Genomic DNA, 24032 nt, shown 5'->3' on the forward strand with positions numbered 1-24032 from the left:
GAAAGAAAAGGGTGGGTTGCTATGCTAACAGCTAACACTAATAGCAACGCACAGACACACATCTGTTATTATAACTAGTAAAATACTAGAACGTCATTCAGCAGAAGTGAAGCTTAGAATTGTTGGATGGTTCATACTATCAGCAAGTCAAATTAGTCAGAAAATTCACTAAAAGAGCACCAAATGGTTCACTTCAGTTATCGAATTAGTGGATTAAGAATACAATAGCAATCACTAACTGGCTATAGCTGCAGGAGTTGAAGCACTTGTCAGCCTACAGCGTCACCATCCAGCTGGATGGACAAAAAAAAACCCACCACACACTATCATGTTGAGGTACAAGTTGACACAAAGCAGAACAATATAAAAAAAGACAAAAGTTGTTCTTTTTTTCTTTTTGTTTTGTTTTTTTATTGGGTTTATGTATAATGCTACAAAGTTGAGCATTTAAACACGTAAGTCTGTGGAGATTTCAGTCCATTTTTTTAGCCAGCCACAAGAGGAACTTGTTTGCAACTTCTGTTGGCTTTTTTGTTTTTAACTTTAGAGGCTGTACCTTGATCTAACACAAGACTTTCAATAGAGAAACTGAGGTTCGTGCACTCTGTCATACTGAACTGTCGATAATGTTGAATTATTATTCCTAAGACTTTAGAAAAAAATAGACCAACTCATAATGTTAAAATGTTAGACATCCCTGAATGCTTCTCACAGTTCTTGCTATCTTTTCCCCCAGGCACAAAGCTATGACATCGCAAAAGCAACTGACCTGTCAGTTGCAAATACTGCCCTTGAGCAATTTAGAATCTGATGTGCGCAGTCTAGTAGTGCTGAATGGTTGCAACTTTTTGCCTCGGTAGTGCAAGATTATTAAAAGATGCTGAGCGTATGCAGCTTAGGACGCATGGGAGTTTATTTACATGCATACATGGGTGCTCTTAAAGATTTGGACGAGGACAAATATCAAGAAAAACGAATTGAAATAGATCATTTTCCATTCCCAACATGATACAGAAGAACATTGGCTCTTAGAAAAGGTTCCTCTTTATTAGTCTAGGATTGCCTGAACAGCCAGCAAACAACTTTATTTATTTTTTTACAGATGATTATATATAAAGAACAATAAATAGCTTCTTTTGATGAAAATAAGTTGTCGTTAAAGCACCGACCTCCCATGGAAAGTTGACAGTGGCACAGAAAGCACATTAGGACCGTTAACTGATTTGCTCTGAGGAGGAGTCATTATTTCTGTAGGAACTCCTTATTACTCACTGATTTCATTAACACAGGATTTTTGTTGGTGCATATCGTAACCCATTCCTTTTCCTCTACATAATAATCAACACACATTTACAAAGATTTACAGCACTGCATTGTGGGAGATGGGAGTGCCCATCGGGATATGCTGTTGCCAGGCAACAAGAAGAAGAGATAAAGCTAGTTGTTAGTTTCTAAAACGAGACTTGGGTTGAAAGCGGGGGATTGGGAAGGGAAGGCAGTGTACACATGAGGTAAATCAGGGATCTCACTCAAGCCTACAAATGAAAAAGACTACATTTTACAATGCGGTACAGTACTGAGTGGAAACTGGGGCTGCAATCATTTATTAGTCAGGTTTTCGGGGTACACGTTTAAGGCAACGGGTGTGATGTTGGAAAAGAGGCAGGGCGTTAAAACTTCAAAACATTCCTCTGACAAAATATTGCATATGGAAAAAAAAAAAACATTGAAAGTGACCAAACAAGGAAAAAAGCATCCTTCACCACATTTGGTTTAGCTTCTTTCAGCTCATAGATGCTTTGACTTGGTGAGAGACCAAAAAAAAAAAAAGAGAGATGTAATATAAAATCTGTTCCTCTTTCACTGCTTGAGCAGGACTGGGATATTTGGATGGCGCTGACACCGACATCCAAAAAAAACCACTTGAGATTTCAGACGGAGGTGGGTGGCTGTGAGCTGCTGTTGTCATGGTGATGTGGAGGATTAAGATCATGATGTCCCACCAGTCAAAACTTCAGGTTGTCAGTTCTAGGAAGGAGCGGTGGGGGGGGCTACACATGCAGTCAATGTACTATTATTGTCCCCCCCCACCTCTCGTTCTTGATGTTGAGAAGAGTGGTCTCTCGCCTTTTTTTTTTTCCTTGCCTTGCTCCCTCTCTCCCAGGTGCTGTGATCTGCTTATGGGGAGACGGGGCCTCTAAACATTGGGTCCTTTGATCGTTCCCGCCTCCTGTAGTCTCGGTGAGGTGTAAGCAGACGCGGCCAGGCACATCGCTGCCTCGCAGAATCCCGGGAGACCCGGCGGGCCCGACTTACCGGGGCGACCGGCCTCTCCAGGTGTTCCCTGAGGTCCTCTCTCTCCGGGCCTACCGTCCCGAGCCACTCCATCGATACCGGGGGGGCCTGCAGAGTGACAGAGTTTAACATCAAATGGGATTTAACTGATTTCGAGGGGTCAAAAAGATTAACTGCACCAAATTTCATTCTAAGGGTTGGAAACCCCATTCTGGACTTGGATTACATGTGTGTACTGTATGCATGCATATATTTAAGTTGTGTGCATGTGTGCACACAGAAGTGTGAGTGTGTTTCCCTGTATTTGAATTAGCGTGTGCTGTTGCAAGCCTATTACATTCTCATTCAAGAGCATCTGTTAAATTACTGGAGTTAATGATGCCTTTAAAATGCCTTTCAGCAGGCTCTCCTGTGGCGAGAGCAGTAATGCCAGGTCCTTCAGTTGCTTGCAGTACCTTTCTTCTTCCTCTTCTTATCTGTGTTCATGAAAAAAACTTTGTGGAAGGACTACTACAGTGCCCCAAGAAAAGATTGTTACACTCGACTGAGGTATAAAAGCTAGGTTGAATGTAGGCGAAGTGCAATTGAGACACACTTTGTGAGTACACGTTGATGTACATGTGACTTAAATGTCCACTGAAGCTTCTCTGCTTCTTTAGAGACCAACAAAATCCATGTGAAGGGATGAAGAGACACATTTGAGCTCATACACAGGTTCTGACTTTACTGCATTTGATTGTATTGCTGTGTCACACGCACACTGCACTTTTTTTTAAAGGCTGTCCAGAATCTTAAAATTTCTTGATTTCACAAGTGAATCCATTGTAAGTTACGTTTATGCAGCAGCTGTGTTGACTTTTGGCCCAGTCACCAGAATATTACTATTCAAAAATTCTCCATCCCTCTGGCACTCCCATTTGCATCTTAAAATTTGAAAATGAGAGTATGCTGTAAACAAGAAGGTTTTTTTTTTTGTTTTTTATAACAAAGTTTTAGGTGGCAATGTCACTAGATTTTGTGGTTCTGCCCTCAGATTGCAGTGACAGTGAGTACTGTGTGATTTGCACAGTTTTTAGTGGCATTCTGCTGAGGCCCAGCCATGATGGAGGTGGAATTACACAGATTTGACAGATCCTGTGATATCATGTAATTTACATCAGCTTAACACAACTTAACTCCTTATAAAAGTGTGTTTTTCCTCCCCACTGTCGCCAAGTGCATGTTCATGGTGGGTTGTCTGATTGCCAGGGTTTTCTCTGTATTATTGGAGGGTCTTTAACCCTATAATATAAAGTGCCCTGAGCTGACAGTGTTTGTTAAAACGTCATGAAATAAACTGAATTGAATCAAATTGAACTGAATTGCCTAGGAATATGCACAAAATCTTACCTTACAGGTTCATTTAGAAGGCTTCAGGTCTTACCTTGTATTCCTGGAGCTCCTGGTGGACCTGAGTGAGGTCTACCTGGATCACCTCTCACTCCCTTTGGACCTCTTTTTCCTGAGGTAGATGAAAGAAAAAAAAACACGTTTAATGCCTGAGAAGTTCAACTTCAGATATTCCAATATGCAAAAGTACTAATGTTTAGTTTTACCCTTAAGCCCTGTGTTTCCAATTTGCCCAGGTGCTCCAATAATGCCGGGGATGCCGCGGGCACCAGGTAAGCCATGTGGTCCCTGAGGCCCAGATGCCCCTGGAGGTCCAGGCGGTCCGGGAGACCCCATTACACCTGCACCACCAAGCACAGCCCTCTTGGCGCTTACTGCCACGGCCGCTAGCCTCTCTGTAACGGAAGAGAGGACATCATCATTTTGATTAACTGATCTTTGATGTTTCCTCAGGAGATTAAAGCAGGTCTAGATGCTCACCCTGCATCATCTTCAGCACAACCTCAACAATATGCTGGTCAGATGCATCACGTCCCTGGAGAGAGGAGGAGAACACTGAGCACTGACTAAACACTGATTGGTGTTCTGTCTGTATGTGTCTGTGATTAAGAGTGGAACTGGACTCACTGCTGGTCCCTGAATGCCCGGCATACCGGGTACTCCTCGTTCTCCATTAAGCCCCCTAGGACCGGGCAGCCCCAGTGGTCCCTGGTCTCCTGGTTTGCCAGGATCTCCAGTGGGTCCATTGTGTCCAGTGTCACCCCTGATTCCTTGCTGTGAAGAAAAAAGAGAATCAACCCAGTGAGGCCCAACACATCATGAATAATGAGAATTAACTCTTATAATTAATACCATAGGCTTTGGGTTACAGAGTTAAAGGTCAGGGTTGACTTATAGAAAGGTGGATATGACTAAGGAAAGAATAAAGCAAAACAAGTCCATCCCTGCAGTCAGATTTCTACTCGTTGTAACTCTCACCTGTCCTTTGGGCCCAGGTTCGCCAGACAAACCCTGTCACAGCAAAGACAGAAAGTCATTTTCCCCATTCATCATTTCCATCCATCATTTGCGCCTCGGAGACACTCACTGAGCAATAATTCAAGGATGAATATTGTAAATGAACATCTAAAAATGCAGCTTCAAAGACCCAAATGTGCATCATTGCCTCACTGTCATGTAAATAGCTTATTTGCCATCTGGATTATAATGGGGATTTGTATGCAAATTTGAAAAAAAACAGACATCCTCTTCTTCTTCTTAACTTTGGTAATGCTTCCAACATTTTCTTGTATACAACTCTCTGCTTTGATGCCTCCAGAACCAAATGTTTAAACCTTTTTTTTTTTTATCTAAAGCCTAAAAGTTGCATTTATTTATTTCCTTTTTCTTTTCAAACTTGGAAACTTTTTGTGGTCCTTATGGCAACAAAAACCACCAACTACTTTAAAGAAGCTTAAGTCTGTGCTGGAACAAATGTCCACGTTTTTACCTTTTCGCCTTTTTCGCCGGCCAATCCCTCGACTCCGGGGTCACCCTAAAAGCGACAGAGAGGTAACGAAGAATAAGGGGAATGAAAAAGGCTCTTGAAAGTATTCTTAAGTACGGAGCCAGTGGTGCAGTTTAAAAGAGGTGCTACTCACAATGCCCCCCTTTGACCCGACTTTTCCTTGGAAGCCCTGGCAGGAGAGACGGAGTAAATGTAAATGTGGACAAATGTAAACTGGATTATCCTCAGAAAAACAAGGATTCAGTACTGATTGAAACCAGCGACACCAGAGACCACAAACTAAGAAAGATGTTGCCTCATTTCTAAAACAAGGAACATGATTATGCCTAGATTATCATTTATATTGCTTCACTCATTCAAGGGTTTCACTGTGGGGGGTTCGCGTTCTATTAGTGAGTAAACACTGCCCCCAATATGCAGCTTTGTGTAACTGCATTATCACAAAGTCCACAGACCTTGTCTCCCTTTGTTCCACTGAGACCCTGGGCGCCAGGCACACCGATGGGCCCTCTCTCTCCTTTGCTTCCCTGTGAGGGGAAAACAGAAGCTCTGCTGCATGATGTGTTTGAAGTAAAGAGCGCGTTATGATGTCTGAAAAAGACACGGTGCAGCTTACAGGCTTGCCGGCTGCTCCCTGTGGCCCAACTGGTCCTCGCTCCCCTCTGTCGCCCTGCGGACATCAGGTGAGGTGAGTAAGCAGCAGCTGCCGCTAGTGTTTTATTGTGATATTCAGGTTTGTACCTTAGGTCCAGGGATTCCTTGCATACCAGGCTCACCAGGAATACCAGGCTCACCCTGAGAAAGGGAGAAAGTACAATTATTCACTATATGCTATAGCTTTTAACGGTTTTTCTACTTTGCTATGAATGCCATCCAGAGTAAGCATCTGGGTAGACACTAACCAGATCCTTACTTTTCATTCCCTCTGTTGCCAAGCGCTTGCTCATAGGGAGTCATCTGATTGTTATCTATTACCACAGTCTTTATATTACAATATAAAGACTGTTGAGGTGCCTGTTGTTGCGATTTGGTGCTATATTAAAAAAACCCTGAAATTCAAGTTGACCACAAAGAAGAGAAACAATCATATATTTACCAAAGGTCCAGAGGGCCCAGGCAAGCCAACATGACCTCTAGGTCCAGGTTCCCCCTAGAAAAAGAATATTATAAGAAGAATATTAAAAGAAAGGCACACATTACACACATTACAAGAACATGAAAACCTGTTATGCTCATTTCCACATCATTTTTATTCATGGACTGTATTAGAGAAAATGTACACGATTCACAGTCCAACATAGAGTGGGGGGGTTAAATCTTCTTAGTTCATCAAGAGTCTGAAACAAGTTGTTGTAGTTCCCCTCCCTTTACGCATCTCTCAGACAAAAGGTTTAAAAAGCAGGTGGCTGGGGCTTCTCTTCTCACTGCCAGAGCTGTGTGTGTCTAAAATGGCAATGTTAGCAATATCCACTCTCACTGACATATGGAGACGAGAGTGGAAGCACTGTCTGGAAACTTGGTGTTTAGAGGAGTCTGAAGCCTAAGCTTTGGCTCACAGGGAATTCATGTACATACCCCGGGCTGCATTATCTCAAATTTGCAGTATGAACATGTAGAAGGCATACCTTTGCTCCAGGTCCACCTTTAGCTCCTGGGCTGCCAGGTAATCCCTGAAGATGGAATAAACAATGCTGAAAACAGTCCTAATCAAAGCTACATATCTGCACATCAGACACATTTCAGGAACGCAAGCGTGAAATGCACATGGCTACGTAGGCGTCGGCAGTTGGCGGTAATAATGCAGTTTGATATAATGATAATGGTGTGATTGCCACAGTTGTAGACCTTGCAGTGATGTTATGTGTGTGTGTGTGTGGTTGCTGTATCACAGTTTGACATAAAGCAGGCTAAGTTGCAGTGTATGAGTTTTAGGGAGTGTTAGTGTCACTGCAGTGACCGCGCAGCATCTCATGCAGTGCACATCTCATGCTCCATTACCCGTTAGTCAGAACGGCGCGCGCACAAACACACACTTATGTCTACCCACTGGTCTGATTGTGATAAATTGCTTGCGGTTGAAGAGAGAATGCTATTTTCAAGGTGCTTTTTATTCTAAAGCAGCATGGGTCACAGGGTCACTGTTGACCTGGATGACTGCCCAGAAAACAAAACACACCGAAATTTTACACACCGCTTCAAGCTGGTTTCCCTTGTCTGTGTTCTGGCTTTGTTGAATTCAAGAGAAGAACAGATTGCGCTTCTACGTGGTCTGAGTGACAATGACTGTTTATTTGCATGTGCTTTTTTTTTTGGCGGCGTTGTCGAACAGTTCTCCGACAAAACACGCACGCCCCCGTCGAATGATCACTCACCGCTGCTCCCTGAGGACCAGGAGGACCAGGCATCCCGGCCTGACCGGGGCCACCCTGCATAATGAGAGCAGAAGAAGAATAAATTAATGTTTTTGTTTTTTTCACCTCCGATTGAAGTTACTCATCATTATCACTGCTGGCACACACTTACCTTGATTCCAGGAATGCCAGGTGTGCCATCTTTCCCATCAATACCCGGCAGACCCTGAAAAAGCAGGCAGATGAGTCAGTGGACTTCATTTGGCACACCTTGCCAAGCACCTCCACAACTGTGGCCTGAAAAAACAAAAGTGCGTTCACTCACATTCTCTCCCTTTTTGCCAACTGCACCCTGTGGGCCTTGGATACCTCGGCTGCCCTGCAGAAGATAAAGAAATCAGCCTCAGTAGAGCCACGGCGCACATCAGTATCGCTGCCTCCATTCAAGCTCTGAAATAGCTTCTTCTTTTTTTTTTTACACACACCACTGCCTTGACAAAAAAAAAAAAAAAAAACTTTCAGGGAAACCACTACAAGAGTCACCCACTTTGTCTCCTTTATCGCCTGGCTCTCCAGGTGGTCCACGAGGTCCTTCTTCACCCTGAAAAGAAAAGAGCAGACTCACAGTTGCCTTAGTGAATTCAGTGTATGAATATACCTCTTTATATGAGTAGCTGAATTTGTATTTGCGTGTCTTTAAGTGTGTGCGTTCTTACAGGTGGCCCAGGAGGTCCTACTGGTCCGCCGATGCCCTTGTACCCACCAGGGCCCTGAGGGAAAACAACAAAGTGCCATCAATCTGTTCGGATCAGAGAGGGAGCTAAGTCGCGGTAGCCTACCACTCATTGTGATAAAGGGATAATTAGAGCTTAACTCACTTCTTTAATGGGAGCTACACAGAGAGCCAGGCACTCTTGCTTTGGCACTAAGCCGGGGTGCTAACTTGGCTAACGTGGCTAATGTTAACAGTAAGACGGATGGCTACAGCGGATCATTAACTACAGATGGAGGCACCGTGGACCCAGACAACCCCAACTCATTAGAGAGGGAGAGAGATTTGTGTTAGCATCATTTCCATATGTCCCCATTGCTGGTAATGGATGATGTTTGTAGAGTGGGGGCAAGTCTGGCTGTGCCTCCTTGGTGCTCATCTAAGAATGAGAGCAGTACTGAGAGAGAGAGAAAGAGGGAGAAAAACAAAAAGCCAATATGCTTTTTATATGTGATAAACTGAGTGTAGTACTCACTGGTTCTCCTTTGGGACCCATCATTCCTGGATAACCACTCAGACCCATGGGACCCTTAGAAGAGAGGCAAACTATGGTAAGACAGACACCGTTGTCCACAAGAAATGGCTATTTGAGATGATACTATGTAGATTATAATATGAAAATTATAAATATTCAATTATCATCATACTGAAGGTCCTGGGATGCCCTGCTCCCCAGAGATGCCAACTTCTCCCTTGGGGCCCTGATGAAGAACAAAAAAAAAGATTATTAATAATAATAAGTATGTGCTTCGCCCTGTAGCATATGTGCCGGGAAGCAATTGTGAAACCTTGAAAAACGTTTAATCAAACCACAGATTTCATTTAGTTTTGTCTCTATATGTTTGACTTGCAAACATTTACCAAAAAATCTCATTGAAACCCGTTTCTGATATCTGCATGTATCGATGATCTGCAGCCTGCTCACACCATCCTCTGGTGGTCTTCAGCACCTGAAGCAGTTCAATCAGCGCATAATGGGTTTGCCAAGACTGTTAAAGGGGCGGAAACGAAGACTCGATGGCGCTCTTGTGCCGGGATAAGTCGGGATAAGCTTAGCATAAAGACTGAAATCTTGGGCAAACCGGGAATAATAGTCAAAGCGCCAATTGTTACTCCCCGAAAGCACGACTTGTTTTTGCATATCCAGAAGGCCACGGATTAAACAAACATAATCAGGGAGATTTTCGCGTTACTGGGAGGATTTAGGAACTCAGTTAGATGCTCAGCTCAACAATAAGCTAAGCTGGCCTAATTGTTTCCCTGCTGAAGTTACACACTTTTCATCAACACTCAGTTTAGCCTGAGCAGTCTATTAGCCTGGCCTTTTAATGATGCGACCCCTGAACTGGACACTTCAAACCATTTGTTTATATGCCAATAAAGAAATATTATTTTTGCTGGGTTTCCAGAATCTTGCTCGCCATCCTCAGCAGGTTCATTAAGTTCTTGTTTTTTTTTTCGCACTTTAAAGATAAATCTGATAGTCTTACTCCATCTTTGGCATCACGTGGGCATCAGTGATACAGCAAACCCTGTTGGTATCCATTTAAACAACTGGTGAGGATGTAAACAGCTTTCATTGTGTTTTAGAAGAAAAGAGAGCCAGGCAGATCCTTTAAAATACTGGTCGGCCTCAGAGGAGCGCTTGCTTGATGCGTTGAGTGTTTTGAGCATCTAAAGCAAGCGCTGCCAGAAAGCTCCTTGTGTGGGAAGATCAGAGGCTAATTCCTGGGGCTTGGCTAGCCGCTCCCTTGGAGCCCACAGTATGCTCATTAGCTCTGCTTAATACAGCGAGGTGAGAGGCCCGCGCTAACCCTGACTCTCTCATCCAACTCTTCATGTACCTGGCTCCTCACCACCCCTTTCATCTGGCTTGCTGCGTGCTGACTCCAGAGCCAGGGCCAGGCCTGACTAATCGCAGCCAGATTAATGCCAGTCATGTGCCTCAGGGGGCTTCATTAAAGCTAATCCTCGCCTCCCCTTGGTCCTGTACGGTGGGTGAGTGTGCAAAAGCAACTGTACGGCATTTACACGTATGGGTGTCTGAGTGCACGCGCATATCCTCTCAAGCGGAGATTGTAGCAGCTCACCGGTCTTCCAATGCTGCCAGGATCTCCGAGAGCACCGGCACGTCCTTTGTGTCCCTAGAGGGGAAACAATTAGGCAGGATGGTGTCATAATAATTTGGTAATGCGAAACGATCACTGATGCCTGAATCAGACAGATTACTCACCTTGACTCCCTGCAGTCCCTGTGGGCCTTTAGGTCCTGCTGGGCAGTTGAGAGGACACTGGGAAAAGATAGTGAGAAGGATATGCAGTGTATGGGTTATAAAATGTGAAGTTGTGTCAGAATAGATTTGCAAGAGAGGAGGAATCTTTAGATCTTACCTCGAAATCTGCACTACCCTCTTCTCCAACAATAAACTTGCCTGGAGGACCCTAAGCAGACAGACAGATACATGGATGAGCAAAGTCACCCAGTCACAGTTGGCAGTCAGTTGCGTCTACCACCCTCCCAAGCTGAGCCAGCACTCTCTCCCTCTTTCACTCCATCTATTTCTTCCTCCATTTTCCCCCCTCTCTGTTTATAGATTGAGTTAGAAAGTTAAAGTATCTCTACAGGTGCTGATGTATTTCTGCAACAGCCAGATGAGACAGCCCACTGATCTAATGGGGGTTTATTTACCCTAGGACAGCACTAAAGCTAAACAAATACACTCCCCTGGGCTGGGAACATCACTCTCAATGAAGCACCCCCCTCCCCTTCTTGGAATCACAGAGATGCACACAGGAGAGTTCATACGCTGCTGGAAAATGACTTAAAAGCATACCTCTTAAAACTGTTTTTAGTGCATCACCACTTAGTGTCTGTTGGGACTTGTTCAAGCAGCAGTCATCTCTGGCTGCGCTTGGTGTTTTGTTACCATTCGGCGCATTAAAAACACACACGCCAACATTAACTGTGTGCTGGATAGAGCACGCATTAAGCATGGCATCAGCAGTATGTCCTTGCCTGTGATCTCATTCAGTCATTTCAGTCAGCAACAATTAGACTGATGAAAATGTACGCCTGATTAAGCCTAATGAACTCCCGGTAGCTTATTTATTAAGTTTTTAAAGCCGATCTCACCAGTCTCAGTGCCTTCATGTATTGTTTACTGTGACATCCTTTCTGTGGATTAACTTTGAGTACATTCAAGCAGCGCTTTAGTGCTTATGTGTAATGGAATTGGGATGAGGCAGTGGCGTTGTGAATGTTTGTCCTCTAGAGCGCTATGAACTGTTCTGCAAGTAAACAATACAATTATAAAATATTTCATGTTCAAACAGGTATTATTTTTTATGTTAATGTAACATTTACTAATATCAGGCTAATTGTTCCATCTGCACTATTTATATTTGGAACCTCACCACACATGCTAAGGAGGCCTAACAGCATATAGCGTAGCATCAAGACCAGAGCAGACACCAACAACAGAGAACGTGACGCTGAATAAGTCAGAAAATAGCATAAAATAGAGGCGCTATTGTAGAAGTAGATGTTAGGCCCAATGCGGCTTGCAGAAGCAGCATCAACTTTATGCCGGTTGGAGCAGCTTGAATAGCATGCCCTACATCAGACTTGCTAATAGGATGCACAGGTGAGCATCAGCTGATGTGGCAGGCACTGAGACCAGCTGACATGCTGAGATTGCTGTCTTAAGCAATGCTTCAGTTAATGGCTGTTGCTTATGCTATCTTTCCAGATTTCTAATTGCTTAATGGATCTACAACAACAAGGAAACCTACATATGATACACTAGTGTATGGTTTTTTTTTTTAAAAAACAGGCTTTTCAAAAGGTGGTTTTGTGTTTAGCTCGAGGATCTTTGTGACATAGAGTCAGAAAGAAAGATGACAATTCATACGATTTTTCCTCGCAATTACCGGCTTGCCCGGAGGTCCAGGAAATCCTGGAGGTCCCGGTGGTCCAAGGATACCCTAAATGTTTGTGAGGAGAGTAAGAAATTGTGACTAAGAGCTTCTGAGAAGTTACAAAGGCCCCCATAATAAACTGAAGCTGGAGTTTCCTTACCTTTGGTCCAGTTGGTCCGATCTCACCAGGGAGACCAATTGGGCCTGGAATACCCTATACAGGACAGTTATGTTAGTGAGCGTGACAAACAAGATGATATGTACTTATCCCACCAGAGACAAATTATTGCCACACTTTAAAGAGTTGAAGGCATAACTGCACAATACCAGAGAAGCTACTTACAGCCAGTCCTGGAAGGCCAGGTCCCTGTGTGGACAAAAGTGACAAGGGGTTAAATTACTGTGTAACAAGTGGAACCAATCCATCAGAGTATCAATTAATGTTTCCAAAAGCCAATTAAAAACAAATGCAGGAATTCAGTAATGCGTGTGTACAGTGTCAGTGCAGGTTAAATAGCGCTCAGGAACAAAGACACAGAACACAATCAGTCTGTGTTTGCTGTGTCTTTTGCTTGGAATTAATTATAAACAAAGTAATTAAGTAAGTAAGCCTTCTTGGAGGAAGAACAGCCCACAGGGCTGGATCTCCTGTCTGTGGAGCGTAAGACAGCTGGGTGTACGGCACAGCCCCCAGACAGTACGCCTGTTAACGCTAAATAACGGATTAACTAATAGTGTTGTGCTCAAGCATGACATTGAATGACGCTGGACTTACAAAGATGTGCAATAGATGGACATCGAGCACCACCTAGTGGCGAAAGACTGCTACAGCTGATGCTTCATGATCGCTTGTGTGGAATGGCTGAATCTAATGACAATATGGAGTGTGACTCCTTTATTAAGGATTGCATCAGGCTCGTGTCAGCTGCAGAAATCTTACAGCACATTTGGATAAACTGAACCCAAATTGAGGCACAGCTGGTCAGGCATTCATGCGTGACCTAAAAGGCACTAAGGAGGTTGCCTTAAAAAACCAGCTGTGTTGCAATATGTTTGTTAGAGAACTGAGCAGGCTCGCAAAGAATGCCTAATTCAGTCAATCATAACTCATTTCTTAAGTATCCCGAGAGCCCTATGAGATAATGTTAGCCAATTAGTCATTTTATATTAATATACAGAGAGCACAGTTACTCAAGCACTGAACTTCAATACAGCCTTACATGAATGTACTTGTATGTTATGAAACTATTCTATTCTAATCTCTATCTGATAGTTATGTTCTCAGGGAATTTCCAGGTTTCAAACTGCTTACTGGATCTACAACAACAAGATCCAGTAAGCTGTTAGAGATCAGTTAGAAAGTCAGATATTGCACGTCTCTCGAATACATGCATAACAGATTAAATAGAGATATTAGAAAAAAGTGTTATCTAAACATTTTGACTGAAGGTCCCTGGCAGTAAATTGCATGGCTGCCTCATAAAATAATATAAGAGATGAGTTGTTTCCTTTCCATCACTGGGTAGTGTTTCGAATGGTGCCAATCATAATACATATTAAATACTGGGTATCACTTATTCATCACTCAGAGTAACTGAACAGAAAAAAATGAAATGAATGATATATAGGAGCCACACGAAAAGCCTTTTGGCTTTGCATATAAGTAGTGGAGAGCAACCTCTGAAGGCTGAAAATCTTTAGTGCCAAAAACTGCAGTTTCTCACACGACCACTTAAAGCAAGCCAGCCCTCGTGGACTGTTAAATATTTCTGTACATAATCTGCAACATAATCTGCAACCACTGTTGTGTCTTGTCTCGTCGATTGCTCCTGTGCATTTCTGGCTGCTTTTTCCAACACATTTTCTGAATGAATCAGTGAGAGTATAATAATAATTTTCCTCATTATAAGCAGTGTTGGGGAGTAACGGAATACATGTACCGTTACGTATTTAAAATACAAAATACAAAATATAAGTAGGGGAGACCGGGGATAGTTGTAACATTTTTGACATTTCTGTCTGTAAATTGGAGCTCTTTTAAGGTAGTGGATTCAAAATGTAATGCAAAGTATTTACATGTCTCTGCTATTAAATAGTGCAACTATTTTCTCTGCAGCACAGTTACCCATTGCATGGTATGGTCTCAAACACAAAGAGTGAAATGTTACAATTAACCCCATAGTCTGGGTTAGTTGTAACATATCCTGGGGTAAAATGTAACACAATGAAATAAGGGTACTAACAAAACATTAACATGTAATCTTTGTTTATTCAACACATGAATGCACTTAGAGCCATTTATGTAGCTCTGTGTGTGTGTGTGACAGAATGCAGAAATCTAGCTTTTGAGCATATTCCAACCCCCCAAAAAAGACAAATTATGGAATTTTCTGCAAATGAATATTTCATTAATTTTGGTTGGTCTTCCTTGAGTTTGGCCTCATTGGCTCAGTGGGCATTATAACCTACAGCTCTTGCACCAATTTTAAACATAACAATGAAGCTGAAAAAATGTAGTTGTTCACCAGCATCGCAATTCCATTATTTTTTTCAGGGTTTACCTTGGTGTGGTTTGCAAAGTGCTTCAGAAAGATGAGGAAATCTGTTTCTTGCACCCATCCTGACTTATTTCCACTACCAGTGCTTCCTACTGGTCCATCTCTGACACAGAGGTCTGCATAATGTATGTGTGGGAACACAAACAGTGGAGGAATTGTGTTGCCAATGGCATTAACCGCATATACAAATGTGACCAGTGAACCTCTCTCTGCTGATGTTGTTGCCCCAACTTGTTTAATATAAGTTAAAGTAATAGTGTGGTAAGTTGTAACATCTGCATTATTTTTACAACTAACCCAGACTGTTGCTGTTACAACTGACCCAGACTCCTATAGCCATGAACTAGCTTACATTACAGCCAACGGCTAAAACATTAGCACTAAAGACCTACACAGAATATATCCCCATAGACATACAAATAACATAATTTAAGTTTGATGAGTTTAACTGCAAAGCAGATAATGCTATTAGAAATTGAAATAAAGTAGAAAAACTTACTTTTTGGCATACAAATTACTTTTTTTCGTGTTAAATTGTCTGTGTTTGACAAAATGTGCTGATTTTTCACATGTGATAGCAGAACTGAGTTGGGCATGCACAGGATGAGTCACATCATTTGAAACTTAGCCCTGATTGGAGAAATTGGAAGTGTTACAACTGACCCACGTTACAACTATCCCCGGTCTCCCCTAACTGTATTCCGTTACAGTTACCGTTTAAAAAGGTGGTATTCAGAATACAGTTACTTTGTTGAAATAAATGGATTACACTGCGGTACTTTCCTGTTTCATTTTGTCGCGGGTCAGGACTGTTTCGGTTTTGTTTGACAGCTACGTTCTGTTGTTCCAGGGGGCAGCGTTACGGTTGCCATGGTTACAGGGCGACGCTCTCTCTCTCTCTGCGACTGTGTGTTTCCTGGGTGAGAGAGCGCCTTTTCGTTGTTGTTGTGCTAAGGCAGAATGCTACAGGCATAGCCCTAAAGAATGTAGCATCATGGGCAGTGTAGTCCGTGCTGCAGGGAGAATGGACTGCCATACACGTTATGGGTCTGTGAGCGCGAGGAGGGAGAAAAAAGGATAATGGAAAGGTACGAGTTGTCATTGAGAAAAAACGGGAGCTGGAAGCATGTAAATATAATAATAACCACTGCAGCCAAGAAGAGAGCCTGATGAGCCCAGTTGTAAGTAAGCTATTAAGACTCGACTGTACACCGTGTTCGTGTTTTCCTCCGAAAACAATAAGTTCCGTTGGAGCAGTCTTTCAACGCCTCTCTCTGTCTCTCGCAAGAAAAGTTGACCCACACAACAAAGTAAAGCTATTTTTCGGCTACGAGCCGACAGGGACCCCGCCGTATTAGTCAGAGGTCCCTTTACTACAGTTCGGAGTCGCGGACCTTCAGTAACAGTAATGAATCACGCAGCAATAGTACATTCACGTTGTTGTAAAAAGCATGATAATATATTAAGTAATCCAAAGTATTCAGAATACGTTACTGTCATTGAGTAACGTAACGGAATACGTTACAGAATACATTTTGGGGCATGTATTCTGTATTCTGTAATGGAATACATTTTAAAAGTAACCTTCCCAACACTGATTATAAGATGATGATGATAGCCTCCATATGCGGAATTACAGATGTAAACAAATCCTAAAGGGAGATCGCTAAAATTATTGGAATCAATGTGAAGAATCGGAAAAACACGACGACCACAACAAAGATCAGGAACCCATGAAGGGGGAAAAAAAACACCAAGATGTGATCACAAGTTAATTAATATATAATGCCCAATGGTGCAAGCTGGCAATGGCCACTTAAGCAGATTATATCTGCTTTACAAAGATTTCCCACAGCAATATAAATAAGCTTCAAGGGGTAAGCTATTCAGCTTCTCTTTGAATAGGCTGTGTCTTAATACCTGGAACTGGCATTCTGTTTTCCCACAGTGAATTAGAAATGCACCTGTTAGCTACACCGAGTCATGAGTCCCTATCTGCTACTCTCTCTGTCTAAAACAAAAAGGAGAAATGGTTTCATAGGATGGGAAAGTCAAAACCTCAGGGTTGTAAAATGCAAAGAAATAAGTGATGGTGTCTGTTTGTTGTGTACAGTTTATGATGCTACATTGTAACTGCAGTTGTCAGAAAACTAGAGTTGACATTTTGTATATTAAGTTCTTTTAAAATGTTTGCAAAAACCAAAAAAAGTGACAGTTAAAAATTGATTTACTCACAGGAGTTCCGGGCTCACCAGTTGGACCTGGTTGACCCTGCAAACAACAGAAATCAGTAACATATCTGTGATGGTTAACTGTGGTATTATTACACATATAGATGACAATGACAATATCTTTTTGAAATGAAAACAGCACACCAGGATGAATGAAAGAAAGTCCTTAACAACACAGCGATTCTCACGCTTTCCCCTGCAAGCAGGAGTTCGACGTCATTCTCAACATCACAGTGACAGGGCATAGGGAACATTACCCAGAGATTTTATATTTCTATAAATCTGAACCTTTCAGAGTATTCCACCAGCAGCACAAACAGATTTCACACAGAACAGCAGCACAATTGTGATTTTGCACTAATAATCTTTTTAGGTTAAGGTTTAGACACTTGCCTTTGGTCCAGGTCTCCCGATAGGACCTCGGTCACCCTTTGCTCCAATCAAACCCTGGAGGCAAACAGAAAGAAATGAAATCGGGTAGATGTGCTATGCAGTATATACTGAAAACCGTCACAAATGAAACATAATTAACATCACAGGAGGGTTAACCTCACATTTAATCAAAGTTGACTTGGTTCAGGTAAGTAATTGGGAAACAAACCTGAGACTGAGATTCCGGGGCAGATTACTGGCTTAACCTCTGAGGAATGCCTGGTTTTGTGTGTGTGTGTGTGTGTGTGTGTGTGTGTGTGTGTGTGTGTGTGTGTGTGTGTGTGTGTGTGTGTGTTTGTGCTTGTGCTTCTGTTAGCATGTGACCGTTTGGCACTGATGCTCAAGTTCCATCTGAAGCAGCAACTCAAATTGAAAAAGCTAGGACACAGTTATATACGAGTCTCTGTCTCTGCACAGTGGCAGTAGTTAGGACTTGCAATGCCATAATAATATTCCTCTTATTTTATAGTTAAAACAAACATACATGAGCAAAACAAGTAATGTGTAGTATATAGACCAGATTAACGTCATCAACACCTACTAATATTCTAAGCTCTTATGTAAACTGATCTATTCCAATGACAATTGGACAAACTCCACTCTCGATAGGTTTCATGTTCTCTGTGGAAAGCTGGGGAAAAACCTGGTGTAAATATGTAGGAAAAAAATAATAATATTAACCAGCCCCTTTCAGCACTGTTAAAACAGATACCTGGATAAAAAAATGAATAATCTGTGAGGTACAACAAAATCAAGCTTTCTGGTTTCTTTTTACAGACCACTTGTAGTGCGTATTTTATTATCTAGTCATATTTTAGCGTGATGTGGTTGCATGGAGGTAAACATATTAAAAGCAAAGAAGAGGGATTGAGTTTGTGAAATGTAGTCCTAAAACTTCTGGTAGTAGCTTTGAACCTGATATCCTGGCTACAAAACACTGACCTGTGGGTGCTCAGACTGTGCTATCACAAACATAGCATGTTGTAAAGATCATCCAGGATATAGGACAACAAACAAGACTGAGCCTCTAGTGCAGGGATGTTAAACTTATTTTACATCGCAGGCCACAAACAACCCGTTTTGCTCTTACATCAGTGAAGCTACCCTTTCTGTCAATGTAGAGAAATCTAACTACACATTTAATCAATGGATATCTTAATATATGAAAAAGAAGCACAATTTCAACAGTATGTCTCATTTTTTCTTCATGATAAAGAAACGCTGCTGTAGTAAATGAAAAAACCCTGTCAGCATGACTCTTTGGCCTTGAGTTGTAACAAGTAAATGCACAAAATTACAGAAATCTATCATTTAATTACTTTGGCATCGTATGAATGGCCATGGAGGAGGTGTTTGTCTGAAGGAAAAGCTGTAAAACTTGTGAAAATACGTTTCAAAATTGAAGTTCAAAATCTGGAAGCAATATTTTTAAAAGTTTTTCTCCTTTTTTCATTCTCTCTTGCACACAGTTTACTTACATCAATGCCATTCTCCCCGGGTGATCCGTCAGGACCTGGCTCTCCTGGCTCTCCCTTCTGCCCCTACAGCAAAATCCACACCGTAAAAACCGTGTTCAAGTAAATCACAAGTTAAAGTTGCTGCAAAATTAAACTGGCACCGTGACAGTACAGACTTACTGGTGGGCCAGGTGACCCGGGACGCCCTTTCTCTCCCTGCAGATAGACAAAGGGCATGTGTTAACCCAACTAAACATACAGTACACGCCATGGTTACACCTTTGTGTTCACAACTGTATCATATTCATCACCTAAATGCCTTTCATTGCTACGCATCGCCTCATAGAAATGAATTTAGGAAGATTTATCACGTCGCAAATTTCACGAGACAGCATGAGAAAAATGTGCCACATAAATATATACTGTACTGAGCACAGAGAGGTGCACGGGCAGATGTTAATCAGTTGCTCCAGTGTTGATATTATAAGCAATCTTTAGATGGACTCTGAAGTGTGTCTACACTGGCTGCGTTTTCTATCAGGCTTTGATCCCACTGTTAAGCCTTTGGATGAGTGAGCAAAGAGTGACAGGTTTAATAACATGCTAGACTGACACCGTTTATTGATAGATAAAGAGCCTTTTAAAAATAGTTTTTTGGCTAAAATGCTAATAAAAAAAGAGACTTTTTACATTTGATTTGGTATTGAGCCATAAAGCATGCTATCTCCACACTGCTCTAGAGCAGCTTCTGTTTCCAACACATTTACACAACTTTGCCTGTTGTTAACCCTTTGAGTAACTCGCACATATCACGTTACTGTGACCCAAACTCGGGTCTGAGGCAAGGATCTCTTCTCAAAGACCCCTCTCTCTGCTGGGAACAGAGCTCTTTTGTGCCGGTGTTTTCATTTGCAGCGCTCTCTGCTGGTATGAATTCAGTACTGCGCCACACCTCCTGATTTGGTATTTCTCCAGCACAATGAGGAGCTTTGTGGGAAAACCTATTTGGCAAACCTGTGTGGATACTCACATCAATGCCATCTGACCCAGGAGTGCCAGAGGGGCCGGGTGGGCCTGGCGGGCCCGGAGGTCCAGGTGGACCCCTCTGAAACACAGACAGAGAGGAAAAAAGGTCAAACAGCAACATTTACTAATTCACTCTGTGCAGTAGCCTGTAGCAACAATCAGGATGCAGTATCATTGTGGAATATATAACTAACAGATGTTAAATATATATTGTAATATCATAGTGGATATTAATTTTCATGGATTTTTATAAAAATGAAAACACATTTGATGTATGTTTTATTTTCCCAAATAAGGAAATATAACCTAACCCTCCATCATAGAACCAAATATCGGAGTGGTTACTGCAGGTTAAGGTGGGCAACTCTGAAAGCCGAGTGAGTTTAACATGGAGCATTGCAACAAAAATAACATGATAAAACTGGCATCTTTGAGGAGGTAAACACAAAGGATCGAGGAGGAATGTGGGAGGAAGGGCTAAAAGACTGGCACTGTTTACCCCCACCCAACCCACCCCCCTCCTTCTCCATCCTACTGCCTGTCTTGAACAACATTTTATTGCAAGGGTCAGTCCATCAAGTGATAAAAGAATAAATCCCACTTTGAATTCTTCAGGTGTTAAAACCCCCAAAACAAAACACAGAATGATCCTTGAAAGTGAAAACTCCTGTAAGTCCAGAAGATAACGTGTAGGTGTCTGTTTGAATAACAGCTTTCACGCTCAGTGGACAAAGTTTGTGTGTCGGTGTCAGTGCACACTGACTTTTCCCCCCCTTAAATCTGGCATGGCTGCAAAGATTTGACCCCCAAAAAACTGAAAAAATAAATCCCCATCATTCTTGGTTAAATAGTGCTCCTCTTGGCCCCTGTAAAGGTAGCCTAGGTAATGATGAATCCGTGCCTTAAAAAAGAGGGGGCGCCGTGGTTAGAAAGACCTAAGAGTCCGTGTACGATAAGGGTGATCCATGAAAGATCCACAAGATAGCTTCCACCCCTGAAAATCATTTTCTTCTACATTCATTCTATAAAGCTGGGTACTCATCACACTTATATCCTTGCTTCCATGCTGTGGTTATTTAATCCCTTCATCCAGCCCAAGATGGCACGAAACCTACAAGATCACCTGAAGATATCCATAGCCGACTGGACCCTTACCGAGGGCCCTTACCCCCTGAACCCTTGAGCCCCGATCAAGTTTTGAGCTCTTCTGTGCCACTCACCACTTGAGCCAAAACCAGGCACAAGGTCTGCAGAATAACCCAGGTCTTCAGCAAGGCAGAGAGAGCAGCCATGGTCCCTCTCCCCTGTCCGTCTCTCCTCGGTTGAGCAAATCCTCTCTTCTAGTGCCTCTTTCTGCTCCCTTACTCCTCTCAAGGCCGGCACAGTGCAGAGCTGGTGGAGCAAAGCTGTCAGAGAAGAAGGAGGAGGAGGGGAGGTCGGGGGTGCTGTGTGCACAGCCCACAGGATGGATGGCAAGTTGAAGAGGGTGGGGAGGGAGTAGGGCAAAGAGTGTAAGAGAGGTGTTGTCCAGCCCCCAGTGCTGGCCCCTGGAAGCAGAAGAAAAATTCTCTGTCTCAGGCTCAACAGTGTAAAAACACACACATACACACGTGTAGTTTCTAAATCCTGTTGGGCAGGATTTACCAAACTTCCCAAATTTGGGGGGATCTGAGCAGTTAATGACACTGGAGTGTAATCACAAGCATTTCATCAACTTCCTCCCTTATTCACATCTTGCCTTTTGTTTTGTTTTCTCGCACTGTACTAAAATAACCTCAGAAAAAAATGTAAATGGATGTGATTCAGTGAGTGAGGAGGCACTGGTGACTTTCAAGCTTGTTCACAAAAATGGGTGTCTGCATCTTCTTTGCTAACAGAGGGGATGAGCGAGCACTTCCAAATAATGCACCTGATCACCAAGCAAAGTCACTTACTGACATCTAGTGGTCATTAAGCAAAGAGCACGTTCGCTCCCACACTAATCCAAAGTGGCCTCTAAAAACTAGCAAAACAGTGAAAAATGACCTCACAGTGACCCCTATAGTACCGAAATTTTATTACACCAGCGTTAGCCTCTGTGGCCACTAGATGGCAGCAAAGACACATCAAGAGATGCCAGTGGGCCTCTAAGATCTCCATCAACGGGGCATTTGCTGTCCTCTGTGATAATAAAGACAGTACTGAGTATGTTGAGAGGAAATGCATTTATTAGTGAATTGAGATCCATTACACTTTGCAGGGGATCTCAACACACCCCCACGAACAATAAATTAGGGAAAACATCTCAGTGGTGGCTTTTGTGCTGGATTTGTTTTTCCCCATTTCCATTTGCAAATCTATCACTCGCTAAATCAAAATTAATTGGTATTACATTTTTCATACTTTACTCAAAGGATTAACTCTAAACTACGTCATGCTGAAAAAAACCCCACCAAAAAAAAGTATTAACAAGAATAATTAAAACGCAACATGCAGAAAGCCATTTGAGTGTTTATGTATAATACATTTTACACTTGTCTTTTGTGTCAAAACAACGTCAATGTCAGCTTTTTTCTTTTAGAATATAAAGTATTCAATACAAGAGAAAAAAGGGTTCAACTGGCTTCTTAAGTCAGAAAAGGATTGCAAAATATTACGCAGTTTTCCTCTTTCTGCATTTCATTTGATGCCAATACTGTACATTCATGAAATAAGCCAAATTATTATGAAGATATAATATAAGGCGTGTGCTTTGTGTAGTCATATCTAAAAAGAGTGCACCGAATCTTCCTTTTTTCAGGGGCCATGAGCAGGCATTGTGGAGGCAGCAGCCCTCTGCTTTATTATGCCTTTGCGAAGTGTTAACTTCAGTGGCACCTCTCCCACAAATATCTTTAAAAAGTCAATGTCAGCGAAGTTCTGCAAATGAGAAATAGTACTTTCTTGTAATTCCCATGAGTCATTTCCTTCAAGCCGTTGACTGTTGCAACATCAAGTAGGAACTCATTTTAGATGCAATTAATCTGAGAAATACAAAAAGTGATTCAAAAGAAGCTCAAATGCAGAGTTCAGAGCTTTAGGCTGTAAGAGAGTCAAACTTAGTTTAATGAAAAAGAACCTTATGTATTGTTCCTTTTATGTCTCACATGCTTTTATAAATGGATATAGTGCATATACGTGTACAGTTATGTTGGTATTTTGCTGGTAAGTCTGTGGGTTGTGTGATGAGCTGTGAGAAAGAGGACAACTCTTTTTTTCTCTAATATCTACAATCATATGAAAAAGAAAGTTTTCGTATGACTCTTTATAATCCTGTTCAAAACGAACTAGACTGCATGATTCAGTAGCTTGTAGAACCACCTTTAGGAGCAATGACTCAAAGCAATCATTTTCTTTATGACTTTATCAGCGTTTCACATTGATGTGGATGAATTTTGGGGCACTTTTCTTTAAATGGCTTCAGTTCATTGAGGTGTGTGTGAGCATTTCAATGAGGTTGAAGTCTGGACTTTGACTGGGCCATTGCAACACTTTGATACTTTTCTTTTTCAGCCATTCTGTTATAGAGTCCCTTCTGTGCTTCGGATGTTGCATGATTCGATTTCAGTCAAGCTTTAGCGTTAGGACAGATGGTCTTACATTCGACTGTACTATGCGTTGGCACACAGAGAAGTTGATGGTCAATTAGGCAAGGCACCCAGGTCTAGTGGCTGCAAAACAAGCCAAAATCATCATCCCTCCACCACCACCATGCTTGACAGTTGGTATGAGATGCTTGTGCTGATATACTGTGTTTGGTTTTTGCTAAATGTGGTGCTGTATATTTTGGCCAAACATTTTTATTTAGGTCTTGTTGTTCCAGAACTTGCGTTCAAATGCAACTTTGCAAACCTGAGCTTTGCAGCCATGATCTTGTAGAGGAGAGACTTTCTCCTGGCAACTCTTCCACAGAAGCAGTACTTTGTTCAGTTTTTTGTTCTAATTATAATCATTAACTTTAACATTTAACAGACCAACTGAAGCTTGTAGAATCTGAGATCTAGCTCGTTGTTTTGTTGCAATTCTCTGAGCATCACATGTTCTGACCTCAGAGTGAATGTGCTGAGACAACGACTCCT

General features: G+C 42.2%; 1 protein-coding gene across 1 annotated transcript; it reads right to left on the reverse strand.

The window, feature by feature from the left end:
- Positions 1-1026: 1026 nt before the first annotated feature.
- Positions 1027-21416, reverse strand: col9a2 (procollagen, type IX, alpha 2). Its single transcript, XM_004547807.4, has 32 exons — positions 21156-21416; positions 19940-20014; positions 19090-19125; positions 18931-18993; positions 17414-17467; positions 17025-17060; positions 12575-12598; positions 12392-12445; positions 12244-12297; positions 10705-10755; positions 10548-10604; positions 10405-10458; positions 8962-9015; positions 8790-8843; positions 8259-8312; positions 8090-8143; positions 7868-7921; positions 7715-7768; positions 7564-7617; positions 6817-6861; positions 6288-6341; positions 5933-5986; positions 5808-5861; positions 5647-5718; positions 5325-5360; positions 5174-5218; positions 4663-4695; positions 4312-4458; positions 4165-4219; positions 3891-4079; positions 3719-3796; positions 1027-2403 (listed from the first exon to the last, which is right to left on the reverse strand). The coding sequence occupies exons 1-32, from the start codon at positions 21225-21227 to the stop codon at positions 2198-2200; spliced, it is 2076 nt and encodes a 691-aa protein (XP_004547864.1). The 5' UTR covers positions 21228-21416; the 3' UTR covers positions 1027-2197.
- Positions 21417-24032: the final 2616 nt, after the last annotated feature.

The sequence above is a fragment of the Maylandia zebra genome, linkage group LG22, assembly GCF_041146795.1.
Source record: "Maylandia zebra isolate NMK-2024a linkage group LG22, Mzebra_GT3a, whole genome shotgun sequence".
NCBI lineage: Eukaryota > Metazoa > Chordata > Actinopteri > Cichliformes > Cichlidae > Maylandia > Maylandia zebra.

Bases quoted from the DNA above. Each gene is read 5' to 3' on its own strand.
- col9a2 (XM_004547807.4), bottom strand. From the start codon at position 21,227: ATGGCTGCTCTCTCTGCCTTGCTGAAGACCTGGGTTATTCTGCAGACC. The intron at 5,219-5,324 runs GTGAGTAGCACC...TGTCGCTTTTAG, and splicing joins TCGGGTCAAAGGGGGGCATT to GGTGACCCCGGAGTCGAGGG. The intron at 4,696-5,173 runs GTAAAAACGTGG...TTGCTGTGACAG, and splicing joins CCGGCGAAAAAGGCGAAAAG to GGTTTGTCTGGCGAACCTGG.